The sequence below is a fragment of the Mesoplodon bidens genome (assembly GCF_964165515.1).
Source record: "Mesoplodon bidens genome assembly, chromosome: 1".
NCBI lineage: Eukaryota > Metazoa > Chordata > Mammalia > Artiodactyla > Ziphiidae > Mesoplodon > Mesoplodon bidens.
In genome coordinates, this window is record NC_138176.1 from 76,612,040 (window position 1) to 76,639,316 (window position 27,277).

General features: G+C 40.9%; 1 protein-coding gene across 1 annotated transcript in view; it reads left to right on the forward strand.

Annotated features, from left to right (window-relative positions):
* The first annotated feature begins 2,019 nt into the window (after positions 1-2,019).
* Positions 2,020-27,277, forward strand: part of MCUB (mitochondrial calcium uniporter dominant negative subunit beta) — a 91,060-nt gene continuing 65,802 nt past the window's right edge. The window contains 1 exon segment of the mRNA XM_081225625.1: positions 2,020-2,193. Within this exon segment, the coding sequence (XP_081081751.1) occupies positions 2,098-2,193 (96 nt within the window). The 5' untranslated portion in view covers positions 2,020-2,097.

The following is a 27,277-nucleotide window of genomic DNA, read 5'->3' on the forward strand; positions in this document are numbered from 1 at the left end:
TTGATATACGTATACATTGTGAATGAACACAATCAAGTTGATAAACACATCTATCACCTCATAGAGTTACCTTTTTTTTTGGTGTGGTTAGTCCAGTTAAGATCTACTCTCCTGGCAAATTTCAAGTGTATAATACAGTACTATTAACTATAGTCACCATGCTGTACATTAGGTTGTTAGAACTGATTCATCTTGTAACTGAAAGTTTGTACTTTTTGACCAACATCTCCCCATTTTCCCCACCTTCCTGCCCCTGGAAATCACTGTTCTACTCTCTGGTTCTATGGATTTGACTTTTTTAGCATCCATATATAAGGGAGATCATATAGTATTTGTCTTTCTGACTTATTTCACTTAGCATAATGTCCTTCAGGTTTATCTATATTGTCAAAATGGCAGGGTTTCCTTCTATTTTATTGGTGAATAATATCCCATTATATATATAAACAACATCTGTATATCATTTTCTTTGTCCATTCATCCTTTGATGACACTTGGGTTGTTTCCATATTATGGCTACCGGAGAAAAGGGGACTCTTTTACACTGTTGGTGGGAATGTAAATTGGTGCAGCCATTATGGAAAGCAGTATAATGGTTCCTCAAAAAATTAAAATAGAACTACCATATAGATCCAGCAATCCCACTACTAGATATATATCCAAAAGAAATGAAATAAGTATCTCAAAAAGATACGTGCATTCCCATGTTTATTGCAGCTTTATTCACGGTAGACAAATCTCTTTCATTTGGAGCACTAGCAGATAGAAGGAAAGGACTCAGGTAAGGTAAATTACTTCCCATGTGGACTTAATGTTTAATGCGTCACTATCTGTGCAGGGCAACGGTATTTTGAAACACAGATGCTCATTAACACATATGAATCAGCCTTAAGTGGTGACAAAGTTTTTGCTATCATAGAAACTTACATCTTTTTTCCAATAAAGAAAGGAGATCGTCATCAGGTGAGATTTGCCACTTGTTGCATTGTTTGCCAGCTTTGATTCATTAACTCAAGCCTCTTGCAGATTTAGCAAATAACAATATGGGATGCCCAGGTAAATGTGAATAACAGATAATCAATAAATAATTTAGTATAAGTATATCCCAAGTATTTCATAGAAAAGTATAAGTGTGACCCATGCAATATTTGGGACATACTTATGCTAAAAAATATTATTTGTTGTTTATCTGAAAATCAAATTTAACTGGGCATTCTGTATTTTATCTAGCAACTCTGTTGTAAGTAAGCTATTTGAAAGTTGGACTAGGTTGCTCTTAAATGGTTTGTGTTTGTTTTCACAAACAATAAGTCTCCAAGACAAAACATTAGATTTCCCAGCTGTCGAGAAGACAGTTCCTGTTCCTTAGCTCCTTCAGTTAAAAACGTGCTTCAAAGGAGAAGCCAATTCGACTGTGGGAGAGATCGTCCCAAAGAGCTCTGGGTGGGTCACCGCAAATGTCTGGCAGAGGTAGGTCTGGGGTGACCGTCACAGCGCTCAACAATGAGCAGCGCAGCCCGCAGCCGGCACTGAGCCAACTGAGAGGTGGCGCCTTGGTGGACCTGCTTCTCTCCCTCCTTTCCTCTCAGTCCAGGAGGGAAACTTCCAGAGAGACGCTGCCTCTCTCCAGATGGCCACTCAGGCCCGCGCCTCCCTGCCGGCGGGGTGGAAGGCAGCAGACGGCCCCAAGGGCACTGAGTACCCAGAATTACTCGCGAGTTTTGAAGTCAACAGCCTGCAAGGTGCCAGGGGCCCGCTCTCGTTCATTTCAGAAGGGGCTTCCACTGGAAGAAGGGAGGCCGTCCCAGCGTCCGCGCTGCCCCTGGAAACCCGAGATGCGGAGGGCGGTTCCCCCGCGCTCTCTTTGGGTCCCCCTTCCCTTTTAAAATTTTGGTCGGAGGAAAGAAAACAGTCTGGCGCCCAGTTGCGTGCGAAGACGAGAAGAGAGTGACACACCCTCCCTTTAGCCCGCCCCGCGCTGCGCTGCGCTGGGAGGCGGGGTCCCGGCGAGGCTGCGCCCACCGGGAACGCCCTCTCTCAGTCGTCGGGCTCGGAGGATGGCCCGCTGACTGGGGCGGGAGCGCCGCGCCGGGCGGAATGATGCTCCGGAGGGGCCCCTGGCCCTGGCGCGCGCGGCTGCTGCAGACCTCAGGAACCCAAGGCCGAACGCATCCGCGACCGCCGATGCCCCAGGTTATGCCCGAACCCGGCGCCGTGGTCGTGGGGGGAGCTGGGGGGAGGCGGCTGGAAAAGTTTGCGTGGGGCAACTTCCGCGGGAGCGAGAGCCCAGCGGCCGGGACGTTCACTGCGTTTTGCTGGCTCCCCGGCTTCGCGCGCGGGAGGCCCCCGACAGGTGGTCGCCCGGGCCGCGGAAGTGGGCCCCGGGGTCACCCCCAGGGGCCGAGGGAAGGAAAGGCCAGGAAGGAAAGGACGTTGCGCCGGCGCATCACCTCGGTTAAGTTGGGGTGCGGGAACCATGGGGCTGCGGCCCGGGGAGCAGCACAGTTACCCCGGCAGGCAGTTTCTCCGCGTCCAAACTACGGTCTTGAATAAGTTTTCAGAGCCGTTTTGCTGTCGGCTCGATCGTCGGTGCCGAAATGGCCGAAAAGGGCTAAGAAAACGGTAGCGCGAGCAGAGTGAGTGCCCCGAGTGTGCACTGTCGTAGGAGAGTGGAATTTCCATCCTGAAAACCGCGAGCACCTCCCTTTCAAAGAGGGAAGAAAAATTCGCGTTTTGTTCCGAGACTCGAGAGACGGGGGAATCATGAGTGTGTGCTGGTGAGTAACGGTTGGCCTGACACAGTTGTATTGTGGTCTGTGAAGAGCCGTCGCTTGGGAGGAGGGAGGAGAGTGGATGTGCACTAAAAAAGACACAGGAAGACGGGGGAAAGTACTGATTGTGACTGGGATTGTGATGGAGCCTGACAGGCGCCCAGGAGCCCTGACTCTGAGCCTGATGAGGAAAGACAGCCTTTAGACTAGAGCCTTCCAGGTGTGCGCGGTTGCGGAGGGCGAGTTTTGCGTTTTAGTTCCCAGCACCGGCTCCCCACCCTCATAAATCAGTTTCAGATTGTTAACCGGGAAAAGATTTATTTTTTCTTCTAGTTGTGCAGTTTGAAAGAAAAGCAGAAAGTAAGCGATGTCATTACCAGTATCTTGTCACTTTCACGTCCTGTTCATTTTTTCTCTTTTTTTTCCCCCTCCAGATCTCTCAGGGCTTCAGAGTTTGGAATGGTGGAAGAAGTGTTTAAGTGCATTTTTAAAATGCCTTCCCTGAATGTTAGAAAGGGGATGAGGAAGGGCATTTTGTTCCTTATAACTAGGACAGGGGCAAACTTCTTAAAATGTAAAAGGGTAGACTTAATAGACTAATGGGAGAGTGAGGCTTTTTTCATTTTGTGAAATTTGTGTTTTTATTATAAATGTTGCACTTTACAGTCAAAGATATACCAAACAGTAAAACAACCCAATACAAGGAACCCCCTTCACTGTACACCATTTAAACTTAAATGATTGATTCACTTTTCTGTTAAATCTATTTAACATTTTGAGTAGAATGCTTATGGATCCTAAGACTGGCTGCTCTTTCTCAGATTATCAACTCTAAACTCTTCTCCATGTTTCCCACCTGATGCTATCCAGGGTAGTGCCATTACATGCCCCAGCAGGAATTGGATACTCTTTTAAAAGAGGTCGAAAATGATACAGTGGGGCTTATTAGGCTTAATCATAGGGGAATCTTCTTAAGAAGCCTTATGTTTGACTGTTTCTAATTTGCAGATTTTTGTTTTAGGTCTTGACTGTCCATGCTATTAAGTCAATTTGCTGAACCTTAGAAATAGAAATGTTTCCATCATTTCACTTGTCTGATTAAAGACCCCCAAAGAATAAAGAGAAGCTTTGAGTGTGCTTCTTTATATGCTCTTTGAAATTGTACCATAAAGAAACTGACAGAAATATCCTGGCTGCCTAGGAGTTTTAGCTAGGGCTACTAAACCATTTTCTGCAAATCAAATTAACTGGTTGTAGGGACATCTTTCATTCTAAGGTCTCACTGTTTTGTGATTGCCCCATTTGATATGAAAAGTCCTGTGGCTAAAGACAGGTGTTATTTCCATACATTTTTGCTGTAAACATTCAGATCCCTAGAGCCTCTGAAAGCAGCAGGAAAACAAGAAGTGATACATGTGACCTGACAGCTCATAACATCCTAGCTTGAAAGGACTTGTCATTAACAGTATCTCAAGTAAGCATTCCCAATTATATTTGGCCTCTTCTGAAAGTAGGAGTGTGCCTTACAGGAGCAATTAGTGATTTTGAAAAATAGACAGTTTTTATGCTTCACATGGTAGGTGAGTAATTGCCAGTGTTTTGGGGTAGAAAAGAAGTTTGTCAACATGGGTATGTTTACTATAGCAGAATTGCTTTTTTTTCTTTTAATTTTTATTTATTTATTTATTTATTTATTATTTTTGGCTGTGTTGGGTCTTCGTTTCTGTGCGAGCGCTTTCTCTAGTTGCGGCGAGTGGGGGCCACTCTTCATCGTGGTGCGCGGGCCTCTCATTGTCGCAGCCTCTCTTGTTGCGGAGCACAGGCTCCAGACGCGCAGGCTCAGTAGTTGTGGCTCACGGGTCCAGTTGCTCCGCGGCATGTGGGATCTTCCCAGACCAGGGCTCGAACCCGTGTCCCCTGCATTGGCAGGCAGATTCTCAACCACTGCGCCACAAGGGAAGCCCAGAATTGCTTTTTAAAGGACATATGTCTGAAGGATAAGTCTTAGTCTGAAGCATAAGAAAGCCAGAGCACGCCATATTACCTTTGGCCAAGGCATGGCCTGTTGTCCATGGTTACGTTCCAGTCGCAGCATCTCTGCTTGTCCGCAGGGCTGTGGCTGAGTGGTTGTCCCAGCAATCCACAGCTCCTGCTGCCTGTCTTGTTCTCCAGGACGCAGCTTTGAGTGATCATGGTGCCTGATAAATTATCACTAAACAGAAAGCTCTTGCCTGGTTGTGCCTTTCTTAATTGGGTTCTTCTGCTACTTAGTTGGAGAGACTCCCTGATGTGATTTCAAGCCTCCAGTACAGTATTTGGGTCCCTACATTGGCTATGTTTAAAATTTTTTAAAAATCAGGTGTACTTTGCAGAGAAGTTTAAGTATTGAGTGTGCTTTTTTTTTTAACTCATAGAAACAAAGCATATACATGTTATAATGCCACCACCAAATGTTAATTTAGAAGTTGTTTTCATCTTTTGAATTTAATAAACATGTCATCCTCGTTTGACACGTTCCTATGATTCTACCTCATGTGTTTGTAACTGGTACGTTGTATACTATAATCCTCGTTTCAGAGCTCTCTCCTGAGGACAGTGATTGTATTGGTGATTGTACTTACATTGTAGAAAAGACATGGATGCTTTGGTCTCAAAGTAATTTGAGACCGGTTTGTCTATTAAATGTTAAACATTACTACCTTCCCAGCACGTAGGTATTAGGGCTGGGTTTTTTGTTTGCTTATTTTTGTTTTTGTTTTACTTTACTGTTTATTGCAATTTAACAGTATCCTGTTTTACAGCAAGCTCTAAGCTGGGAAATCATTTTGTGGCTTGGCAGATAAATATTTATTGAATGAGGTCCCTATGAAGCTACGGTAGAAAACCAGAGGCTAAATATTGGTTAATCTAATAGCTATATAAACCAGATGTATTTACTTCATAGAATAGAAATGAGCAGCTAATTCAGTTGGTATTAGGCAACTGGGACATCTGAGGGCTAACCCGGCCCTGCCACCACTTAGCTCCTGAACTTAGCCAAGTCGTTCAGTCTACTTTGAGCCTGTTTTACTCCCTTTTAAAAACAAGATTTGTCTAAGTGGTCTCAAAAGCCCTTTCCATCTCTAAAATTGCCATTTTGTTATTTTACCGCGTGTTGTAAATATTATAAAATAATAAAATATTGTCAGTGTCAGAATGTTTGTCTTAATGGCTGAAAATCCTCTTTTATGATCTTAGGCCGCCAGTAAAGTGGCAGTTGTAACTAATGATTGTAATAACTTTTCCCCTTTAAAAATAAATTGGAATTTATTTGACATGGGGCGAGCATGGCATAATAGTATTCTCTTAGGAATTATGCATTGTCTTGTTCTAATACTTAATTCTGTCGTTGCCAGTGATTTCAACTGTGAATTGTCACTTATTCAAGAGAATCTAGCATTAGAACTCTAAAGCCATTATATAGTAGATGTCTTGGCCTAACGTATAGGCTATAAACCAATAGATAATAAAATAGCATTATCTTAGCTATATTCTAGAAGTATCTAATTTTTGATCCCATTTAACTTACCACAGTATTAATTTTCCTGGTTTTTAAAACAAATACCAGCTCTGTTCTCTGAGCTAGGTATTTAGACTGTGTGGTATGGGATCCCTCACCCAAATGTTTTACTAAACTTTCCTCATTGGCATACCTTTTAAGAAACAGGCCTATGAAACTTGGTAGGCAGTTAAGAGGTACCTTTACGAGGACCCATGAAAGAAACTGCTGTCTAGTCTTAGTCTTAGAATTGGGTTTCTCCTGAACTGATTTGGGGTTTATTATGCAGTGAGGTATACAGCCACGGGTGTTCTCTCTACGCACTGGCTGCCAGAAAGCTTACGGTCAGATTTTCAACCCACCTTCTAACAAATGTTTAAGACCTTGTGACATGCCTTTTATGTGTTTACCATACTTATGGTTTCATCCTCTCTGCCTTCATTTTTCCCTCCACTCATATCCTCACTCATTTTTCTGTGATCTCTTTTAATGGGAAAAAGTGGTGCATAAATAAGATTTTATTAAATTTCAAAAATCAGCTCTTGGGTGTTCGAACAAATATGTTCTAAGTAGTTAATGGTGGAAGCGCGGCAAACCAGGCTTCTTGTTCATGGTATCCTTGGTGCTTCACTCACAGAAAGTGCTCCACACATACTGACTGCACTGAATTGAGTTGCTCTAAGAATCTACTTTTGATGCTATGGTTCTCTTTTTGTTTTAATTGAGATTTAATTGACAATATTAATTTAATTAATATTAATTTATTAAATATTTGTTTATATTAAATAATTTATTTAATATTTAATTTATTAAATATTAATTTAATTGACAAATATTGTTGTCTCTTAAAGGTGGTGGTTACTCTCCTCTCACCTTTTTTCTTCTTACCACCCTCACCTGTTCTAAATCTTCCTATTTCCTTGCTACCTCCACTTTCCTCACCTGGGTAAAAATCGAGTTTGGGTCAACTACTAAGTCCTGTTAAATCTCTTAATTCTGAGTTTCCTATGTAAATTAACTCATAAATGATGTTATTTGATTTTACATCATTTTAACCTTAGTTTGCAGGAATGGAGAGCATGCAGTGCAGGCTTTTGTTTGGCAGCTCTTTTGAGGATAATTAGAGCTCAATGTAGGATTCACAGTACTGGTGAGAAATGATATGTGAAATCTGCACTATCAACAAAGTCCATTGAAGAGAATATCTCTCATTTGAGGGCCAGAAATAGGGAGCAGTGAAAAGAGAGGTGAGAGATGGAGCTCGAGTTGAAATTGTTATAGCCTGTGAGCAGAAACAAGAAGTAACATAAAACATTGCACCTCATATCAAGAAACTGACAGGTGCACAAGGTTTTATTGTGGCAGACTTAAGGGAGGAAAAAGTCTTCAAGATTGACAAGGGTCACACCATGAATCTGGGTTCTGTCTGAGGGTCTTACGGTATTTACCAGGTTGAGAAGGCGGTTTGGTTTATAAAAGTGCTGTGGACACAGGTGGTAATCCCAAAATATTTAACTCCACTGGGAACTCTCAATTATTTTGCTGTAGTAGGAGTGTTTTTATAATGAATGCATTGCTCAAATCTCATTTCTGGGACCAAAAGATGGATTTGCTTATTTTCAACCTCTTAGGCATAACAGTAAATAATAAATGCCCTGAACCTGTTTGGAGGAAAGAAGTTATCATTCTTCTTGATGAATTCTTGTTGTTTTTCTGACTGTGTGTGTGTTGGTGTGTGTGTGTGTTCATGTGTGGCTGTCCCTTTTGTTAAATATTTTGTTTTGGTATATGAGCTTCCCTAGTAGGGGAGTGGGCTATTTGAAGAGGGGATTTTAAAAGCTGTTGATGAATAACTGCTTTTTCCGCCAGTAATGCAACTGGAATACAAGTGTGCATTTTTATTAGAGAGACTGACAGTAATGTGGCCATAAACCTGAAAAAAATTTTTTTTGAGAAAATGTGCGCACACAGATCAGCATAGCATTCATTGGCTGTCTAAGCCCTTGCTAGAGGATATTTGTTGTGACATTTTATAGTCTGATAACTCATTTCTGCAACTCTGCTTTGGGAATGTTTCAGATAACGCATCATGAAGCAATTTTCGTTTTTCAGGAGAAAGTATGGTTTCTTTTGACCTTGTAAATACGCTTTTGTGGGTTTGTTATTACCGAAACCAAGGTAAGCCAGCTGTAAAACATAAGCAACAGTTGACCCAGAAATCGTGTGGCTTCATCCCTCCAGTCCCACCTGCTACTCCATGCCCTGCTAGGCCCACATCTGGCCACGATGGACTAATACCTCTCCTTGTGGCTTGTCCCTGGTGGCGGTTATGATGTTCCCTGGGCAGCATTGCCCCCTCCCTCTTCACCTTCCTGAATTCTCATCCCCAAGGCTGAGTTCCAATACCTACCCACCCCCACCTCACCCCAGTTTTTATGTGGTTTCTGCAGGTCTCTGCCTGCAGAATTAATTACACCTTCCTTTTCACTCCCACGGTAACTGCAGTACTTCATCTTACCCTGTATTATAGTTAGTTGGGTTCATATGATTTTCCCACCTGGATTCTCTCAGCCCTTTGGTTTTTTGTTTGTTTTTTAATTTTTATTTTATATTGGCATATAGTTGATTAACAATGTTGTGTTAGTTTCAGGTGTACAGCAAAGTGATTCAGTTACACATATACATGTATCTATTCTTTTTCAAATTCTTTTCCCATTTAGGTTATTACAGAATACTGAGCAGAGTTCCCTGTGCTCTACAGTAAGTCCTTGTTGGTTATCTATTTTAACTACAGCAGTGTACACATGTCAATCCCAAATTTCTCCTTATCTCTGATGGCTTCTGCCCCGTCACAGTAGGTGCGTAATAAATGCTTGTTGGGTAGAGGAATGAAGGAATAGATGATAAAGAGCTAAATATCATATAGACTCCTTAATGGTGTATTCTCTTCAGGTCTGAACTTCTCAATTTTCTCTTCCCCACTGACTCTAGCCAGGGAGGGCACCTAAATCGTTATTATTCACCTTTTGTGATATGAGGCTTGAATATGGAAGATTTTTTAAAGTTAATCAAAGTAATCTTTGTATGTATTGTATTTTCTAGTGAAAGAAAGCAGCAATCTTCAGTTATATTTTGGTTAATTGTTTTGTTGTAGATATGCTTTCACATCAGGATTTTTTTTTTTTTTTTTTGCGGTACGCAGGCCTCTCACTGTTGTGGCCTCTCCCGTTGCGAGGCACAGGCTCCAGACGCGCAGGCCCAGCGGCCATGGCTCACGGGCCCAGCCGCTCCGCGGCACGTGGGATCCTCCCCGACCAGGGCCCAAACCCGCGTCCCCTGCATCGGCAGGCAGACCCCCAACCACTGCGCCACCAGGGAAGCCCCCACATCAGGATTTTTAAAGGACATGATCAACATAGTTTAGTGAAACATAAATTCTGTAAGGACAACCTGGTGTATGAGTGTTTTCTTGGGTGTTCTGAAAGTGTGGTGGTGATTTAGGATGATTGTTTATATGTGGGGAAGGCAGCGCTTTTCTCCACTGACGAGGACTTTCCTAAATGGGATTCTCAGAGTGTTAGATCATATTGGTTTTTGTTTTGTGACATGCTGTTTTGTGATTGCCAAAAATTATGTGTTGGTACTAAAAGCTCAGTCATGAAAACTTAAATAATTTAGAATGGTAATTTTATTTTATTTATTTATTTATGGCCGCGTTGGGTCTTTGTCGCTGCGAGCAGGCTTTCTCCAGTTGCAGCGAGTGGGGGCTACTCTTCGTTGCTGTGCACGGGCTTCTCATTGTGGTGGCTTCTCTTGTTGCGGAGCACGGGCTCTAGGCACGTGGGCTTCAGTAGTTGTGGCCCGTGAGCTCAGTAGTTGTGGCTCGCGGGCGCCAGAGCACAGGCTCAGTAGTTGTAGTGCACGAGCTAGAATGGTAATTTTAAAATCAATTATCAAACTTTTTATTTGTAAGATACAATTTTATATTTTCCTGGGAAAAATATAAAATTAACCTTTTGGAAACCGCCCCCCCCCAAAAAAGAATATCATTTTTGACATTAAGAAACATGCAGACCTTTACCTATTACAAGGCCCCCATTACCACTGCAGAAGCGGGGCATATTCCTCTAGAGCATGGAATTGCCATGAGTAAGATTGTCATCCATTGGCCTTCCAGAACTTGGGGGCTGGTTAAGGGAGTGCCTTCAGGGTACATAGCAAAATGTATTGAATACTGTTGAATGTTCAAATATTGGATCAGTAAACCTGTATAGTGGTTGCCATTCATCTCTTTTACTGTACAGCCTAGAATCTGAGGTCTTTAAATAGGAACTTTTGATAAATCCAGAAGATTCATGCCACTGTCCCAGCATTTCTGGACTTTGGGGACAGAGGGGGTAAACAGGATGGCAGTGGAGGTTCCAGCCGCTACCTGAACTTGTGCTGCCGTCACCCTCACGAGCTCCAAGAGCTGGTTCTGGCTTGATTCCTCAAAATGTTTTAGCTGAAAGTTTGGCTTCTATTTCCCCCATCCTGGTGTTAGGTTCGTCTACTCTGAGATGTAGGTGCCACTTCTCATGCTTTTGGTCTTTCAGAGCCAAGCCCTGGTCTGTCGCATTTTAATGGCTCATATTTCCCTTGTGTCTAAAGTGGGTTTCGACTCTTATCTAAGCCCTGAGATCTCAGTGGAGGAGTTGCGGTGCTTCATGCTAGGTCTGAAAGCTTGCAGAGAAGATCCTTAAAAGTTATGTGGAAGACAAGACACTTAAAAGAGATACATACATGTTCATTCACCAGTTGGCTCTTGAGAGTCAAATATCAGAGACAATAAATACTAAAAGAATTCAGAGAAGAAACATCATTAGAAATTGGAGAGATGAAAAGAGGTGAGATTTCAACTAAGCTCTGAGAGCAGGGTAAGGAAGGGCTTAGCAGACATATTTGGAGTAGGAAGAATGGGCATAAGCACAGAGGGTGGAATCTGAAAGGAGTTGGGGGTCTAGTAAGCACTCTGATGAGGCAGCAGGAAGTGTTCTCTGGGAAGTGTGGTCCTTGATTTGACTTGTATTAGAGTTTTAGACACCATATTAAAACCTATAGGAATTCTGTTTATTAAATTAAACTCTGTATCACAAACTGATATCCTGTAGGACATTGACTCCTAGGATGTTAATAGATGTTTCAGAAAAACAAATTCCCTCTTCTTATAAGTTTGAAGAATTCTGGGTTAAGCCATACCAAGTTAGATGTGTTCCTTCACTACATACTTTTGCTAATGGGCATTGGGATGATCTGAGAGCAGGAAGGAGGTTGATCACAGATCTCTATTACTCCACAGCATTCCTAGTAACTTCTCCCAAGAGAGTGGTCTACAGGATACAGTTTGGGGAGCACTGCATTAAAAAATTAGATCGGGGATGCATTATGTTGAAAAATACAAGAAATCCTCTCACTTCCGAGCCTATTTCCTCAGGTATAACTAATCTTGCCACTCCAGCTCTAGTGTATCGGACCATTCCTAGATACTACGTTCTTCAGCCTTCTTTGCAGCTAGCATGTGACCAAGTTCTGGATATCTCATGTGACTTAGAAGTGTAATTTCTGTTCACATCCTGAATTAGGAAATTGATTTCTCTCTTCTACCTTTTACTCTCTCCCATGGGCTGCATTGTAGATGTGGAAGGGGTGAGCCAGCCTGGACCCTGTGGAGGCATATAACCCTCTAGATGATGCTGGGACAACTAGATAGAAGGGACCTGCATCCCTGGATGGCATTAATGTCCTCTTACCCTCAACTGCCTACCTACCAGAAAAACAAACCTCTCTCTTGAGTCCCGTGTGCTTTTATGTCTCTTTGTTACACAAGCTTAGCTTGTGCCTTATCTTGTCCAGTGGAAGAGCAGCCCAACCAGAAGTCTCTGAATGGAAGGATTAAAGCAGAAGAGCAGGAAAAGAAAAAAAAAAGGAGAAAAGCCAGAGGCATTATGAGACCGATGCTATTGGAGGCTCACAGAAAGCAGCACTACAGAAGCCCAAAGTATGGTTACTGATGGTTGAAACCTGAAGTTGAAAAACAACCAATTCGTGGATGGAATATGTTTTATAGAGCATAAATAACAGTTTACCTTGTGCTGTCTCCACCTGCCATGCCCATGTTCTATTCCTGGTTAGAAGTCTGACCTTGGCTTCACCATTTTCATAAATAAAACATGTCTTGATTACTAGATGGAAATCATCTTTCCTTCTTTTTTTTTTGAAATTGAGATAGAATTGACATATAACATTACATTAGTTTTAGGTGTATAGTATAATAATTTGATATTTGTATGTGTTATGAAAAGATCATCACAAAAAGTCCAGTTAACATCCATAACCATACATAGTTACAATTTTTTTTCATGTGATAAGAATTTTTAGGATTTACTCTTAGCAACTTTCAAATATACGGTGCAGTATTATTAAGTATAGTCACCATGCTGTGTATTACATCCCCAGGACTTATTTATTTTATAACTACAAGTTTGTACCTTTTGACCTCCTTCATCCATTTCACCCACCCCTCAAATGGCAGGATTTCCTTCTTTTTATGGCTGAATAATATTCCACTGTGTATATGTACACCATATTTTCTCTATCCATTCATCCATTGATGGACACTAAGGTTGTTTTCATGTTTTGGCTATTATAAATGATGCTGCAGTGAACATGGGGGTGCAGACACCTTTTCCAGTTAGTGTTTTCATTTCCACTTCCCAGAAATAGAATTACTGGATCATATGATAGTTCTATTTTTAATTTTTTGAGGAACCTCCATACTGTTCTCCATAGTGGCTGCACCAATTTACATTCCCACCAACAGTGCACAAGGGTTCCCTTTTCCCTACCTCCTCACCATCACTTGTTATTTCTTGTCTTTTTGAATGGAGCCATTCTAACAGGTATGAGGAGATACTTCATTGTGGTTTTGATTTTCATTTCTCTGATGATTAGTGATGCTGAGCACCTTTTCCTGTACATATTGCCATTTGTATATCTTCTTTGGAAAAATGTATACTCAGACCCTCTGCCCGTTTTCTTTTCTCATCTTTCCTTCCTGTGTCTGCCTAGTTGACTCATTTTACTACTCGTTTGGTACTTGTACACTCCCTTACATCAGGGCTTTTTGTGTCTGTATCTTACCAGCACGCCTGCTCCCCCTCATGAATATTCTTTTTCTCTGGACACTAGTAATTGCTGAAGAGTAAGTACCATATCTTTTAAAATTTTGGCACCATATATATATATTTATATATCTTGGTTTTTCTTATTCTGCTAGTACAGGTGCTTGTAGTGGTGCTAAATGAGTGAGGTATAAGAAGATAGCTGCCATTGTCTTTCTGAGAAATGATGTTGGTCTATACCAGGTGTTGGTAAACGTTTCCTATAAAGGTCCAGGTGGTAAACATTTTAGGCTTTGCAGCCTATGAGCTGTCACAGCTCCTCAGTGTTGCCGTTGCAGTGCAAAAGCTGCCATGCAGGGCATGGCTGTGTTCCAATAAACTTTATTTACAAAAATGGCAACGGACCAGAGTCAGCCCGTTTGCCAGCTGTAGTTTGCCAGCCCCTGATCTGTAGACTCTATATCAAGATTTTGGCAGTAGTAATAGAAATGTTATTTTAGAAGATGAATTTGGATTTAGTACTTCGGTGTATGTATAGTGGGATGAGGCAAGTGAGTACATTAATGAGGACCAGTCACGAAGTCATAGTCACTGTACATGGAGCTGAAATAACAGGAACTGGTACACTGGACAAACAAGAGGAGGAATGTGAAGACGTGTAGGAATTCTAGCAGTTTTCCACTATTAGGCTTACATCTAACCATGAGGCCACAGTGCCTGGCACGTGAGAGAAGGAAGAGAATGGACAGCTGGGACTAAGATAATGAGCTGCTGTCTGAAATCAGGGGGAGAGTCAGAGTCCTGTGGTGAGTTCTTATTCCTGTGGGAGAGGTGACGTGATGGGTGAAGAGGTGAAGACTTGGCTGAGCAATCTTCAAGAGGCCGTGCATTGGCCCAGGCATTTATTCCAGTAGGTTATTTCTCTTTGGAATTATTTAACCACGGGCACCGTTTGTCTTTCATGTGAACCCAGCATTAGAGGTTACAGTCATTATGTATGGTTTTCCTCCATTTTCTTTCCCCAAACCTTTTTTTTTTTTAATGAGTTTTCTATTATCTCTGTTGATTAGCATAAGCTGTGCTGCTGAAACAAAAGACTCAATAGTACTTGAACTTCTGTATTCTTTAAGTCAGTTTTCTCTCTCAGGAAATGGTTCTGAGGTAGCTTTTCAGGTCAGCAGTAGGTCTGCTCCACAGTCATTCAGGGACCCTAAGCTGACCAGTTCCTCTGTCGTCTTCAACACATGGCTTCCAAACTCAAAAGAGCATGGAAGGGTTTTTTTAGCCTTGCAAGGGGTTTCAGGCTAGGCCTGGAGGTGTCACATAACGCTTATGTTCATGTTCCATTGAATATTTCATTGAACAGGTCAGATGGCCATATTGAGCTGCAAGGGGGCTGAGAGATGTAGAATGTGGCTGGGAGCCACATTCCAGTGAACACTTGGTAACCATGGAAGAAGGGAGATAGGATTTTAGTGGACATTTAGATGTTCTGCTGCATTCCCCTTGACTAGAAACAGGACAGTTTTGCTTTTTGTGAGCACTGAATTTTCAAGGCTCTGCTGTGCTTCGTCTGTATGAGTTCTTCAGCAGTAGATATTTACGGGGAAACTATTTCTCCCTGGAAAAGTTAAAAAGGACATGGTGGAAATTCAGCATTTTTAATTTAGGTTAGAACAGGAACATTTGACACTTCGTTGGCTTCATTATAAGCTGCCCTTGGGGCTGTAACTTAGTAGGAAAGGGTGTAGTCTCACTTGTACACTCTAAGCTAAGGAAGAGAGAGAAATAAATTCTAATGGTTCAATTAGGATTTGAAGCCAGAATTCAAGTTTGTGCACTGACACCTGATAAGGAGGAAAAGAAGTATAGTTGAGAGAAGATGCTGACAATATAGTCTTAAGGAAGGACTTCCTTTAGAGGAATTGTGATTAATAGATAAAGGAGCAATAGTGAAAGTTATAAAAGATCATGCATATCTAGTATATGAACTTAGTGGCATTTTGTACGCTAGCCTGTTATAAATATGGTCTAAAAAAAGGGAAGTCTTAAGTAGATGCTTAGGATGGTTGAAAGATGCTGAGTCTTTGAATTAAATGTATCTTAGTATATAACATAATAGTGAGACTAATCTACTATAGTTCAGGGCATATTCAGAAAGAGATTTATTAGTAGGACCTTGTATATTGTCTCCTCACCACATTATTTACTTAATCACATCCTTTTAATCACAGGCTTTTTAATTTTAATTTGTCAGGCTTGGATATCACTATTGATCAGTCTTAAATGTGTAACTTTGACTTTGGAATATTAGAAACGTTTTCCTTTCTCATTGCTTTTCATGCACTTCAACATAGTTATTGTTTTATATAATGAAATGGCTAGATTGTCATAGATTCCTCTACATTTCTTGAACTTGGACACTATATTGTCTATGAAACATTAAATGAGCCTTCAATGAAAGAGTTGTCCAAAGGGCTGTGTGTGTGCGTGTGTGTATGTATATATATAATATTATGTAATATATATAAGATATATATAAATATATATAATTGGAAATATTATCACCAAAATGAACATATTACAATATTTTGAACTGTGCCTGGCCTGGCAGTATCCAAACATAAAAGTTCATCCTAGGTCGTATGGAATTGTCTTTTACTGGAGGCTTCTTATTCTCATTCCATACTGCAGCAGATTAATCTGGGCTATTGCTTTAAGAATAGTAGGGAAAAAAACAATTTAGCAGTGCTAGAAGAAGGCAGTCTCTCTTGATGGAGGAAAAAAGTATAGGATGAGTAAATCCTGCTTGGTAGTTAGTTGTGTGCAGGGGATCTGGGAGTTTCAGTTCACCCACAAGCCACCTCTGAATGTTGAATTTCCAGAACTCTAGTTTGGCTCCTAACTGATTGAAGGGAGGTGCAGAGTCTTAATCACCGCAAGTGATAGTCCCATTACATTGCACCAGGCTTGTCAGACTGCATCGGGGCCTTATGTTTTGTTACAGGGGCAGTGCTTTAGAAGGGATGCTGACAAGCTGGTGGCAGGGAAGTGCATCCAGAAGGCAGTTAAGGTGTTAAGGATTTATATCAGAGATGATTTCAGGGAATGGATATTTTTAATCTGGTGAAAAAGAAGGCAAAGAAGAAGCAAAATCTGTTTTCAAACACCTGAGAAGGTATTATGTGAAATATTTGTCATTCTGTGTTGCTTCAGGGCAAGGAAATTACCCCTAAGATTGGGCAGAATAGGAGGGCAGAGTTCAGCTTAGTTTAAGAAACTAGATATATTCTGCCTGTCCACCAATGCATAGAATGCTTTTTTTCTTTAATTGAGGTATAGTTGATTTACAGTCTTATATTAGTTTCAGGTTTACAACATAGTGATTTGATATTTTTATAGATTATACTCCATTTAAAGTTATTATAAAATATTGGGAATAATAAAATGTATTCCCTGTTCTGTAGTTTACATCTTTGTATCTTATTTTATTTTTTAAATAATTTATTTATATTTTACTTTTGGCTGCGTTGGGTCTTCGTTGCTGCACGTGGGCTCTCTCTAGTTATGGAGAGCGGGGGCTACTCTTCGTTGCAGTGCGCGGGCTTCTCATTGTGGTGGCTTCTCTTGTTGCGGAGCACGGGCTCTAGGTGAGTGGGCTTCAGTAGTTGCGGTGCATGGGCTCAGTAGTTGCAGCGTGCAGGCTCTAGGGTGTGCGGGCTTCAGTAGTTGTGGCACACGGGCTCAGTAGCTGTGGGTCACGGGCTCTAGAGCGCAGGCTCAGTAGTTGTGGCGCACGGGCTTAGTTGCTCCACGGCATGTGGGATCTTCCTGGACCAGGGCTTGAACCTGTGTCCCCTGCATTGACAGGTGGATTCTTAGCCACTGCACTGCCAGGAGAGTCCATGTATCTTATTTTACACCTACTAGTTTATACCTCTTAATCCCCTTTCCTTATCTTGCTCTTCTCCCAACCCCTCTCCCCACTGATAACCACTAGTTTGTTCTCTGTATCTGCAAGTCTGTTTCAGTTTTGTTATGTTCATTTGTTTTATTTTTTAGATTTCACATATAAGTGAAAAAGTACAGTATTTGTTTTTCTCTGTGTGACATAACTTCACTAAGCATAATACCCTCCAGGATCCATCCATCTTGTCACAAGTGAAATTTTTCATTCTTTTTTATGGCTGAGTAATATTCCATTGTGCATGTATATGCCAAATCTTCTTTATCCGTTCATCTGTTGATGGACTCTTAGTTTGCTTCCATATCTTGGCAATTGTAAACAATGTTGCATGAACATTGGAGTGCATATGTTTTCGAATTAGTGTTTTCATTTTCTTCTGATTTATACCCAGGATTGGAATTGCTGGATCATGTGATAGTTCTATTTTTAATTTTTTGAAGACCCTCCATACTGTTTTGCATAGTGGCCATACCAATTTACATTCCCACCAACAGTGTAGTAGGGTTTCCTTTTTTCCATATTCTTGCCAACTTTTATTATTTGTTGTCTTTTTTTTTTTTTTTTTTTTTTTTTTTTTGCAGTACGCAGGCCTCTCACTGCTGTGGCCTCCCCCGTTGCGGAGCACAGGCTCCGGACGCGCAGGCTCAGCGGCCATGGCTCACGGGCCCAGTCGCTCTGCGGCATGTGGGATCTTCCCGGACGGGGGCACGAACCCATGTCCCCTGCATCGGCAGGCGGACTCTCAACCACTGTGCCACCAGGGAAGCCCTATTTGTTGTCTTTTTGATGATGGCCATTCTGACAGGCGTGAGATGATAGCTCATTGTGGTTTTGATTTTCATTTCTCTGATGACTAGTGATGATGAACATCTTTTCACGTGCCTGTTGGCCATTTGTTTGTCTTCTTTGGAAAAATGTCCATTCAGGTCTTCTGCCCATTTTTTTTTTTTTTTTTTTTTTTGCGGTATGCGGGCCTCTCACTGTTGTGGCCTCTCCCGTTGTGGAGCACAGGCTCCGGACGCGCAGGCTCAGTAGCCGTGGCTCACGGGCCTAGCCGCTCTGCAGCATGTGGGATCTTCCCAAACCGGGGCACGAACCCATGTCCCATGCATCGGCAGGCGGACTCTCAACCACTGCGCCACCAGGGAAGCCCTGCCCATTTTTTTAATCAGATTGTTTTTTTGATATTGAGTTGTATGAGCTCTTTGTATAGTTTGGATGTTAACCCCTTATCAGAAATATCATTTTCACGTATCTTCTCCCATTCAGTAGGTTGTCTTTTCATTTTGCTGATGGTTTCCTTTGCTGTGCAAAAGCTTTTATGTTTGATTAGGTCCCATTTGTTTATTTTTGCTTTTGTTTCCCTTGTTTGAAGAGACAGATCCAAAAAATATTGGTAAGACTTATGTCAAAGAATGCGCTAGGTACGTTTTCTTCTGAGAGTTTTATGGTTTCCTGTCTTACACTTAGGTCTTTAATCTATTTTGAGTTTATTTTTGTATATGGAATGAGAAAATTTCATTCTTTTACATGTTCCAGTTTTCCCAGCATCGCTTATTGAAGAGACTGGATAGACTGTCCTTAAATACAGGACTCTTAAGTTACTAGAGGAACTCAAGCAGAAGCCAAAGAAGCACTGGAGAATCCTCTGGTGCTGCAGGAGCCTTCCCTGCTGCAGGAGTCTGCTCAGTGAGGACACCAGAAACAGGAAGCAAACCCCCTTTTCCTCCTTCAGTGTCTCTTCAGCACCCCTACGGACAAGACTTTAGTGCCAACCAGCAAAGGAAAAATATCTGAAGAACCCAGATTCATTTTCACAGAGCAGTGAAAAAGGGTGAATTTGGAGCTTACAGGCAGTAAGTTGATAAGCCTCACAGGAGGGGTGAGGTAACACCTGTGCAGTACTTGGAAGTGGCAGCTGCACTCACAGGTCAGGCCAAGGTGGGACGGGAGACAGAGGCCAGGCTGTGGTTGAGGCACTGGTAAAGGAGTGGTCATTTTGAATACAACGCTGTAGTCTAGACCAGGGATCAGGGAACTTGACTGTTCTAGGAACAGAGAATGCAACCCAAATGAGAACAGATAAAGCAGAGAGAGAGATTTAAAAAATGAAGTGTGAGACCTATAAGTGCATGAGGAAGTTAGACTGAGTAGATAGGATGCTGAGGCGTGGATTATTGAGAAGCCAAGAAGTAGGCTTAAGTAGGGTTGGTTGGAACCTGGGTGGGGTCCAGGTCAAAATGGGAGGGCAGCAGAGGTGAACTCTGAGGTTCCTTTCATCTCTATGAGGTCCCTCACGTATACCGCCTTTGATATCCTTCACAGAGTCAGAAACTGCTGCAGTCTGAGGATTGATAAACCCAAACAGCTAGCTCAGAATTGATCCACTGCTGTTCTTCCCTTGCTGACCACCTGTTACCGTCTGCCTTCTCCACCAAGAAAAGGCTTTGGATTGTTCATAGTGTATTAACTATTTAGTTGGGGTGGTTTGTGTTTTGGCCTTTTATTTGTATGATATTATCAATCTTTCTGTGAAGGTTTACAGGTTTAGAATGTTTGCTGTGAGGTTTTGCCTGGAAGTGACCCAGGCGTGCTGCTCATAACTGGTGTCCATTTGAGCTTTAAGCACCAGTGCTCTTTTAACAGGTTGTAGCCCTTCTTCACATATGAAAGTCACTTTGTAATGAACCCAGGCAGTTTCACTTAATTAGTTTATTTAGTGGGATTGTGCCTCCATTTAATTAGTGAAGTCTGAATTCGTGCCAGTGACTAAGTTTTGTAATCGACAGTTGTGATGCCTGCAATTATGTGGGAACATCCAAGTCTAACCTCTCTTACAGAGTAATTATATTACCTGAATGTACCTTTGGAACTGAATTAGAGTGAAATACCTTAATATTAATAATTATCCTGCTTACTTAAAGCTATAGGATCTTAGAAAAGGTCTTTGTAGGCACAGCAGTGACCATTAAAACTATTACTATTATAGTTTAGCATGGTAATGCTCTTGGTTTTGAAACTTTAGAAAACATCTTTGTGGTCTCTGCTAGTCCTCTTGCTTTCTCTCGAAACTCCTTTGCTCTTAAATACACAGTTATAACAGAATTGGCCATCTTAGTAGGACATGACTTTCATTCAACTGGTCACCTGACCGAGGAACTTGGAATTGGGTATAGGATTGCCATCTCTGCTGGCCGCCCTTTTGAATAGTGGAGTTATACACTTGGAGCTGTTGGGTAATGATCATTTTCTACCCCGTGGACCAGGAAGCAGTGCAAATCATTTTGTAGTGATAAAGCAGAATGACGCTGACATGCAGAGAAAAGGAGAAATGAACTATGGATCAAGAGGACTCCCCAATCTGACTGTGACCCTCCAGTCCCTAGTTCTAGTCCATTCCCAACACTCAGCTGAATCCTTCATTTAGGCTCCATGAGAGATACCCCTCTGTCCTTAAACTCCCATTCTTGCTTAAGCTAAGTCAAGTACATGTTTATTCCTTTCATCCAAATGACAGGTATATTTGAAGATCATTCAAACTTATTAAAAAAAAATCTAAGATCTTATAGAGAAATGGGCAAAGGGCATAAGTGATTTTCAGAAAAAGGAAATTTAAAATGCCTAATAAGCATATGAAAAATAGTAAACATCACTGATAGTCAAAAAATACAAAAACAACAAATAGCAAAGAAAACCAAAGATAATACTCAAAGCATAAAGCATGTCATGATGTGGGAACTCCTCTGGACTGTTAGAGTGTGAAGCCATTGTATGATGCAGAGTCCCAACAGGAAACAGATGACCCAGTCAGATAAGGGTAATTAGGACTATTCACAGAGTTGTGGGTACAGGGGAACTTCCAGGGATGGTGCAGTAACCCTGGGCTGGTGGTGGCGAGTTGGGGTGAGACGGACCCAAGGCCACCTCGAGGGGAGTACTGGCCCTGAGTTGAAGGACCCGGCCAGATAGTCACTCAGAAATTATTTTCTTATTGTTCCTTTAAATATTAACATTCATTAAAACTGAAATTACAAAATTTGCAGTCTTACTGGTCCAGTTTAAGATTTCAGTTGCTTTATTAACTCATTTGTAATGAAGAAGTTAATTTGTTCAAAGTCAGGCCTCTAGGTGTTGTTTTCCCTCTGACACCAGTGGCAGTTGAAGTCAGCACTGCTTTTGTTTGATTCATACTATACGTGATGCTAGCTCAGACAGAGCAGGGCCTGGACACTGACGTCAGCTCTCTCCCTGTGTTATCTCACAGCCCCCTCACCGAAGTCCTGGGAGACGGGTTCCCAGATTGCCCCCCATTTACTGATCATCTAAGGAAGCAACTAAGGCACCAACTCGGCTGGCCCCTCTCAGGCCTCCACTCCCAACAGCTAGTCTGCTTTATGGTTGCCAGTCTGCTTTACAGTGGCCTTCTCTCCTCTCCTACTTTGAAAAAAAATTATAAAATGATATCTTTTCAGGCTTTGAGTATGCAGATTCATTTGAAGAAGAGCTTTCAACCCCACTAAAACTTGATTGTTTCATAGTCTGAAATGGATACTTGAGTTCTGTAAGAGCCATGGGATTAAATTTTAAAGTGTACCACAAAGATGACCTCGCTGTACCAGTTTCATGTGGAAATTTGTCTGTGATGTAAAAGTATAGGTATAAAGTTTCCTAAAACCATTTAAAAATGTTTCTAAATAAGTAAATAAATTGTTGAATAAAGTTCCAAATAAACTTTTTCTCCCAAAGAAGCAGTTGGCTTTCAAAAGAGAAAATTAGGTTAATTAACATGAATTAATTAAAATAGAATTCTTTGCAGAGTCAGTCAGTGTCATGTGTGAATTCAGACAGTCCAAGAATATTGGGCAAGGAACTGCAAAAGACAGTTTGGGTCAGCATCATATTTTGTAGCAAGATTATAGCAAAATTATAGATAAACTAGCACATAGCCATCTCCTGTCACCTAAAATCAGTCATTCAATTAATCTCTTTCTCCCCCACCTTCTCCACGCTCTCTCTCTCTCTCCCCCTGTCCCTCTCCCCCCCACCCCCGCTCTCGCTCTCTCTCTCCCTCTCCGCCTTCCCTCTCCCCCGCCGCAAAGAAAGTAGTCCAGTGTCTTATATTTTTGACTTATTCTCTTAAGTGCTCATGAAATAATACATAGTAATATAGTTCTTGAAATCTGAATTTCAAGACTGTTGATGGATGAAAATTTGATTACTCACTAAGAATAACTTACTACCTAAAAGTTTAAAAGATATTTTCTGTACACGTGATCTCAGATCTCGTGTAACTTCTATACAGCCTTGTCATACAGGTATTACTCTTTTATAAATGGGAACACTGAGGCCCAGAAAGGTTAATTAAATTATTCACACAGTCATTGGTGGAGCCGAACTTAAATCCAGGTCCTCTGATGATGAATCCCACATAGACTTTCAGTAAACTACACTGCCCCAGTTTTCTCCTCTCCCTTTTGGGGCACAAAAATAATACCTAGACTTGGGCAAACCCCAGATTACCCATAAAGAGGAAATTATCTTAATTCCTGGATGATCAAAATGAGTAAGACAAGTAGCAAGAAAAAGCAGCTTGATGTTTGAAGGTGCCCTGACTTTCATATCCACTTCCATCTTTTTGAATATCCAGGTCCTGCCCATTGGAGTCCCGCCTCCGACCTTCTGTTCTCTTCACACGCCTTAGCTGTGGGTGGTGGATTGCCACTGATGCTTGATTCCACTGTTTGTGTCGTCATTGAGTCTATTATACAGTGGGTTGATTTTCCCCATGTTTTGTACTTGTTAATTCAGTTAGCCTAGATGTTCTCTAAGATCAGGGACCGTATGTGAGACTTCTGTTTTGTACTTTGAAGTGTATAATTCAGTGTATTTTATTGTTGGGACTCTGATTAAACCTCACATTTAAAGAAAAGCAGGACCACCATGTAAAGTTGTACAGGATTTGTATTACTCAAGGGCACACATCGAAGTGGGGACATTTTATCACAGACATTGTGGATAGGTCAGTTTATGATGCTTTTCTGATAAATGGCCATAAATGTATGTGAGGAAGGAGAGCTGACTTTTAAATTCATTCTTAGGCAACTATGAGTCAGTGCAAAAGCCCTGACCACTGCCACATAGAAGAGATTTATGTATTATAGTCAACTTGAAGTTTACCAAACTTATGGTTTCACAACTTTATAAATTTACTGCAAATCATTGATTGTTTCATACTTGAAATTAATGAATTTTATGGCATGTAAATTAAGCCTCAATAAAGCTGTTGAAAATTTAAAAAAAACAACAAAAAATAAACCCCAAACAAACAAAAAACTTTATCCAGAGATTGAGTCAAAACAAAAATATTTGAAGACTGGCTGAAAATGACAATTAGATGGGCAGAGAAATGACCAAATCCCTGTAACAGAACAAAAAACTTTTGAAAATTCCTTTCACAACAACCTTGAAACAAAAGTTTATGGAACTCAGCTTCTTCCTTTAAAAGATAGAGTTCTAGATTTTAGTAAGAAACAGTGACTAAATTACTAAATTTTAAAGCTGTGTTTTAAGTATTGCATCATTATTGAGATCATAATGTTTTTCTAAAACTTAGGCACATATAAAAACACATATAAGCCTACGCTGGAAGCTTTATAAATGAATTAAATTCAGAAGTATTTATTTCTTTTCTCAGACATTATAAGTAGTAATTTTGCTGCCTTTGTTGTACTGGAGAATGAACACAGTAGAAATGAAAACTTGTTGGCTGTTTCAGTTGTTATGTTTGAAATAGTTAGAAGCAAAATCCCAAGTGGTTAATGGCTATAATATGATCTAAAATACAGAAACTTTAAAGAGCTACATCCAGTATCTAAGGGACAGATCTGAAAAGGTTAATTTGTTTGTAATGTAAGAAGTTAGTTTTTCAAAACTAAGTTGAGCCATAACCTTCACCTTATGGTCATAGAAGCCAAATCACAGCTTTCACCTTAATGCCCCAGCTGAAGGGCCAGGTAGAATTGTGATGGAACTGGTAAGAAAGACTACGTCTTGAAAAATGTATCACCTATTTCTCATCTTTAAAAATATTCATGCTGGGCTTCACTGGTGGCGCAGTGGTTGAGAGTCCGCCTGCCAATGCCGGGGACACGGGTTCGTGCCCCGGTCCGGGAAGATCCCACATGCCGCGGAGCGGCTGGTCCCGTGAGCTCTGGCTGCTGGGCCTGCGCGTCCGGAGCCTGTGCTCTGCAATGGGAGGGTCCACGGCAGTGAGAGGCCCACGTACCGCAAAAAAAAAAAAAAAAAAAAATATTCATGCTAACAGGTGACATATCAAAGGGAGGGTGAAATTTTGCAGCCGATAGATGTGTGTTTGCTGTCTTGCTGTTGTGATGCAAACCGTCAGGTAACTTGTTCTGTTTCCTTGGGCAGCAGCCTAGAAATTGCGTGTGACTGCAGTGAGAATGAACTAAACATTTGAGTCAGTAAACTCAGTTGTGTTTTACTCCGTGACAGCTGAACTGACATTTCTGTTTTCTGCTGAGTTTTTGGTAGTTGCCTCTGATGCTGAAATCATAGCTTTTAGCAGCATTTGATGCTGGAAATGGCCAAGTGAAAGAAAATCTTGTTTTACCCTCACCCCCAAATTGAGGATTCCATCTGCTATTTTTATCCCTTAGGAAGGGTTACATTTCCTAGTTCAGGACTAGCAAAAATTCCTGTCCTGACAAACTGCTTCCTTTTCTGTTGGGTCATAAGAGTGAAGTAAGTCAGTCTGACCTTTCTTCCTGCCATGCCTATCATAGACAAGGGCCAAGTTTTATGCCTCACTGTGATAGCTTTCATTGGCCAAACATCACCAATTCTTGGCTTTTATTTTTTAACACCTGTTTTAAATTATGTCTGTCATTTTTGGTAATTCCATATTTTGTGGGAACTGAGTGGGGTCATAAATAATGATTGATAAATCATCCTGTAATGTCAGTGCAGTAAGATTTTCATGGAACCTGATAAACTAATTTTGAAACTCGTTTGAAAAAAATAGAATAGTCAAAATTTTGCAAAAGAAAAATGAAAGGGACTTTCCTAACAGATGTCATCTAAGACTATCATAATTAAGTGTAGTATTGGTTCAGGAATATCTAAACGGATGAGGGAATAGAAGAATGAGTAAAGAAACAGACTATATACTCATGGGAATTTAGTATATTATAAAAGTGGCATTTCAGACCAGTAAGAGAAGGGTAGATTATTCAGTCAGTGATTTGGGGATAATTGATTATCCATTTGAAGAAATAAAGAAGTGTAAGTTTGTACTTAATACATTCACAAGATAGACTTCATATGATTTGAAAAGCTCAATATGAGAAACTTTGGAAGCACTAGAAGAAAATCTAGGAGAATACTTAAAATCTTAAAAATGAGATATAAGTGAAAATATTGATAAATTTCATTTTAAACTAATTACACCAAAGTAATAAAATTTGTAATAAGATTTGTGCAGTTACTAGTATATTAGTAAAACTCTTAAACATAATTTTTAAAGGCTGCATAATATTCCATAGTACAGCTGTACCATAACAGTTCTCAGTTGCATTTCAAGTTCTCATATAAAATTCCTGACATCCTTGAGTGAATTTATGTTTTCTAAAAGATGATACCCTGAACTGGTTCAGATAATCCAGGAAAAACACTAAACTAGAAGCACCTCTTGGTCCAGATACTTTCTTTCTTAACATTTCACATTTGACTTTCTGATTAACTTAAAAAGTGCCCTTTTACATTTGTTCTTTTTATTTTTTTAATTTATTTTTTATTTTTTAAAATTATTATTATTATTTTTGGCCACGCTGTGTGGCGTGCAGAATCTTAATTCCCCAACCAGGGATTGAACCCAGGCCCTGGCAGTAAAAGTGCTGAATCCTAATCACTGGACCCCCAGGGAAGTCCCTGTTCTTTTTAAAAAGTGACTTTTTAAGTTGCATTTTAACATTTTTCTTTTAAAGTTAGTTTTTAGACGTATTTTATTCTTACCAATTTATTTGTTCCCCTATTTTATTTATGACTACCTGGTAAACCATTAGGAATCTAACAAGGTATAAACAACCTAGAATTAAAAGATTTTCAAATTTAAGTACTGGAATCTTGTTTTCAAGGGCTGTGTTTGGATGAAACCCCCAATACATATTTTTTTCAATTTATTTTATTGACGGATAGCTGATTTACAATGTTGTGTTCATTTCTACTGCACAGCAAAGTGATTCAGTTATATGTACGTTGTTTTATTTATTTATTTATTTATTTATTTATTTATTTTAGCTGTGTTGGGTCTTCGTCGCTGCGCGTGGGCTCTCTCTAGCTGCAATGAGCAGGGACTGCTCTTTGTTGCGGTGGGCGGCCTTCTCACTGTGGTGGCTTCTCTTGTTGCAGAGCACAGGCTCTAGGTACGTGGGCTTCAGTAGCTGTGGCTTGCGGTCTCTAGAGCTCAAGCTCAGTAGTTGTGGTGCATGGGCTTAGTTGCTCCATGGCATGTGGGATCTTCCCGGACCAGGACTCGAACCCATGTCCCCTGCATTGGCAGGCGGATTCTTAACCACTGCGCCACCAGGGAAGTCCCTATGTATACATTCTTTTTTGTATTCTTTTCCATTATGGTTTAACACGTAATGAATATAGTTCCCTGTGCTATACAGTAGGACTTTGTTGTTTATCTATTCTCTGTATAATAGTTTGCATCTGCTAATCCCAAACTCCCAATCCATCCCTGCCCCACTCTCTCCCCCTTGGTAACCTCAAGTCTGTTCTCTATGTCTGTGAGTCTGTTTCTGAAACCCCAAATATA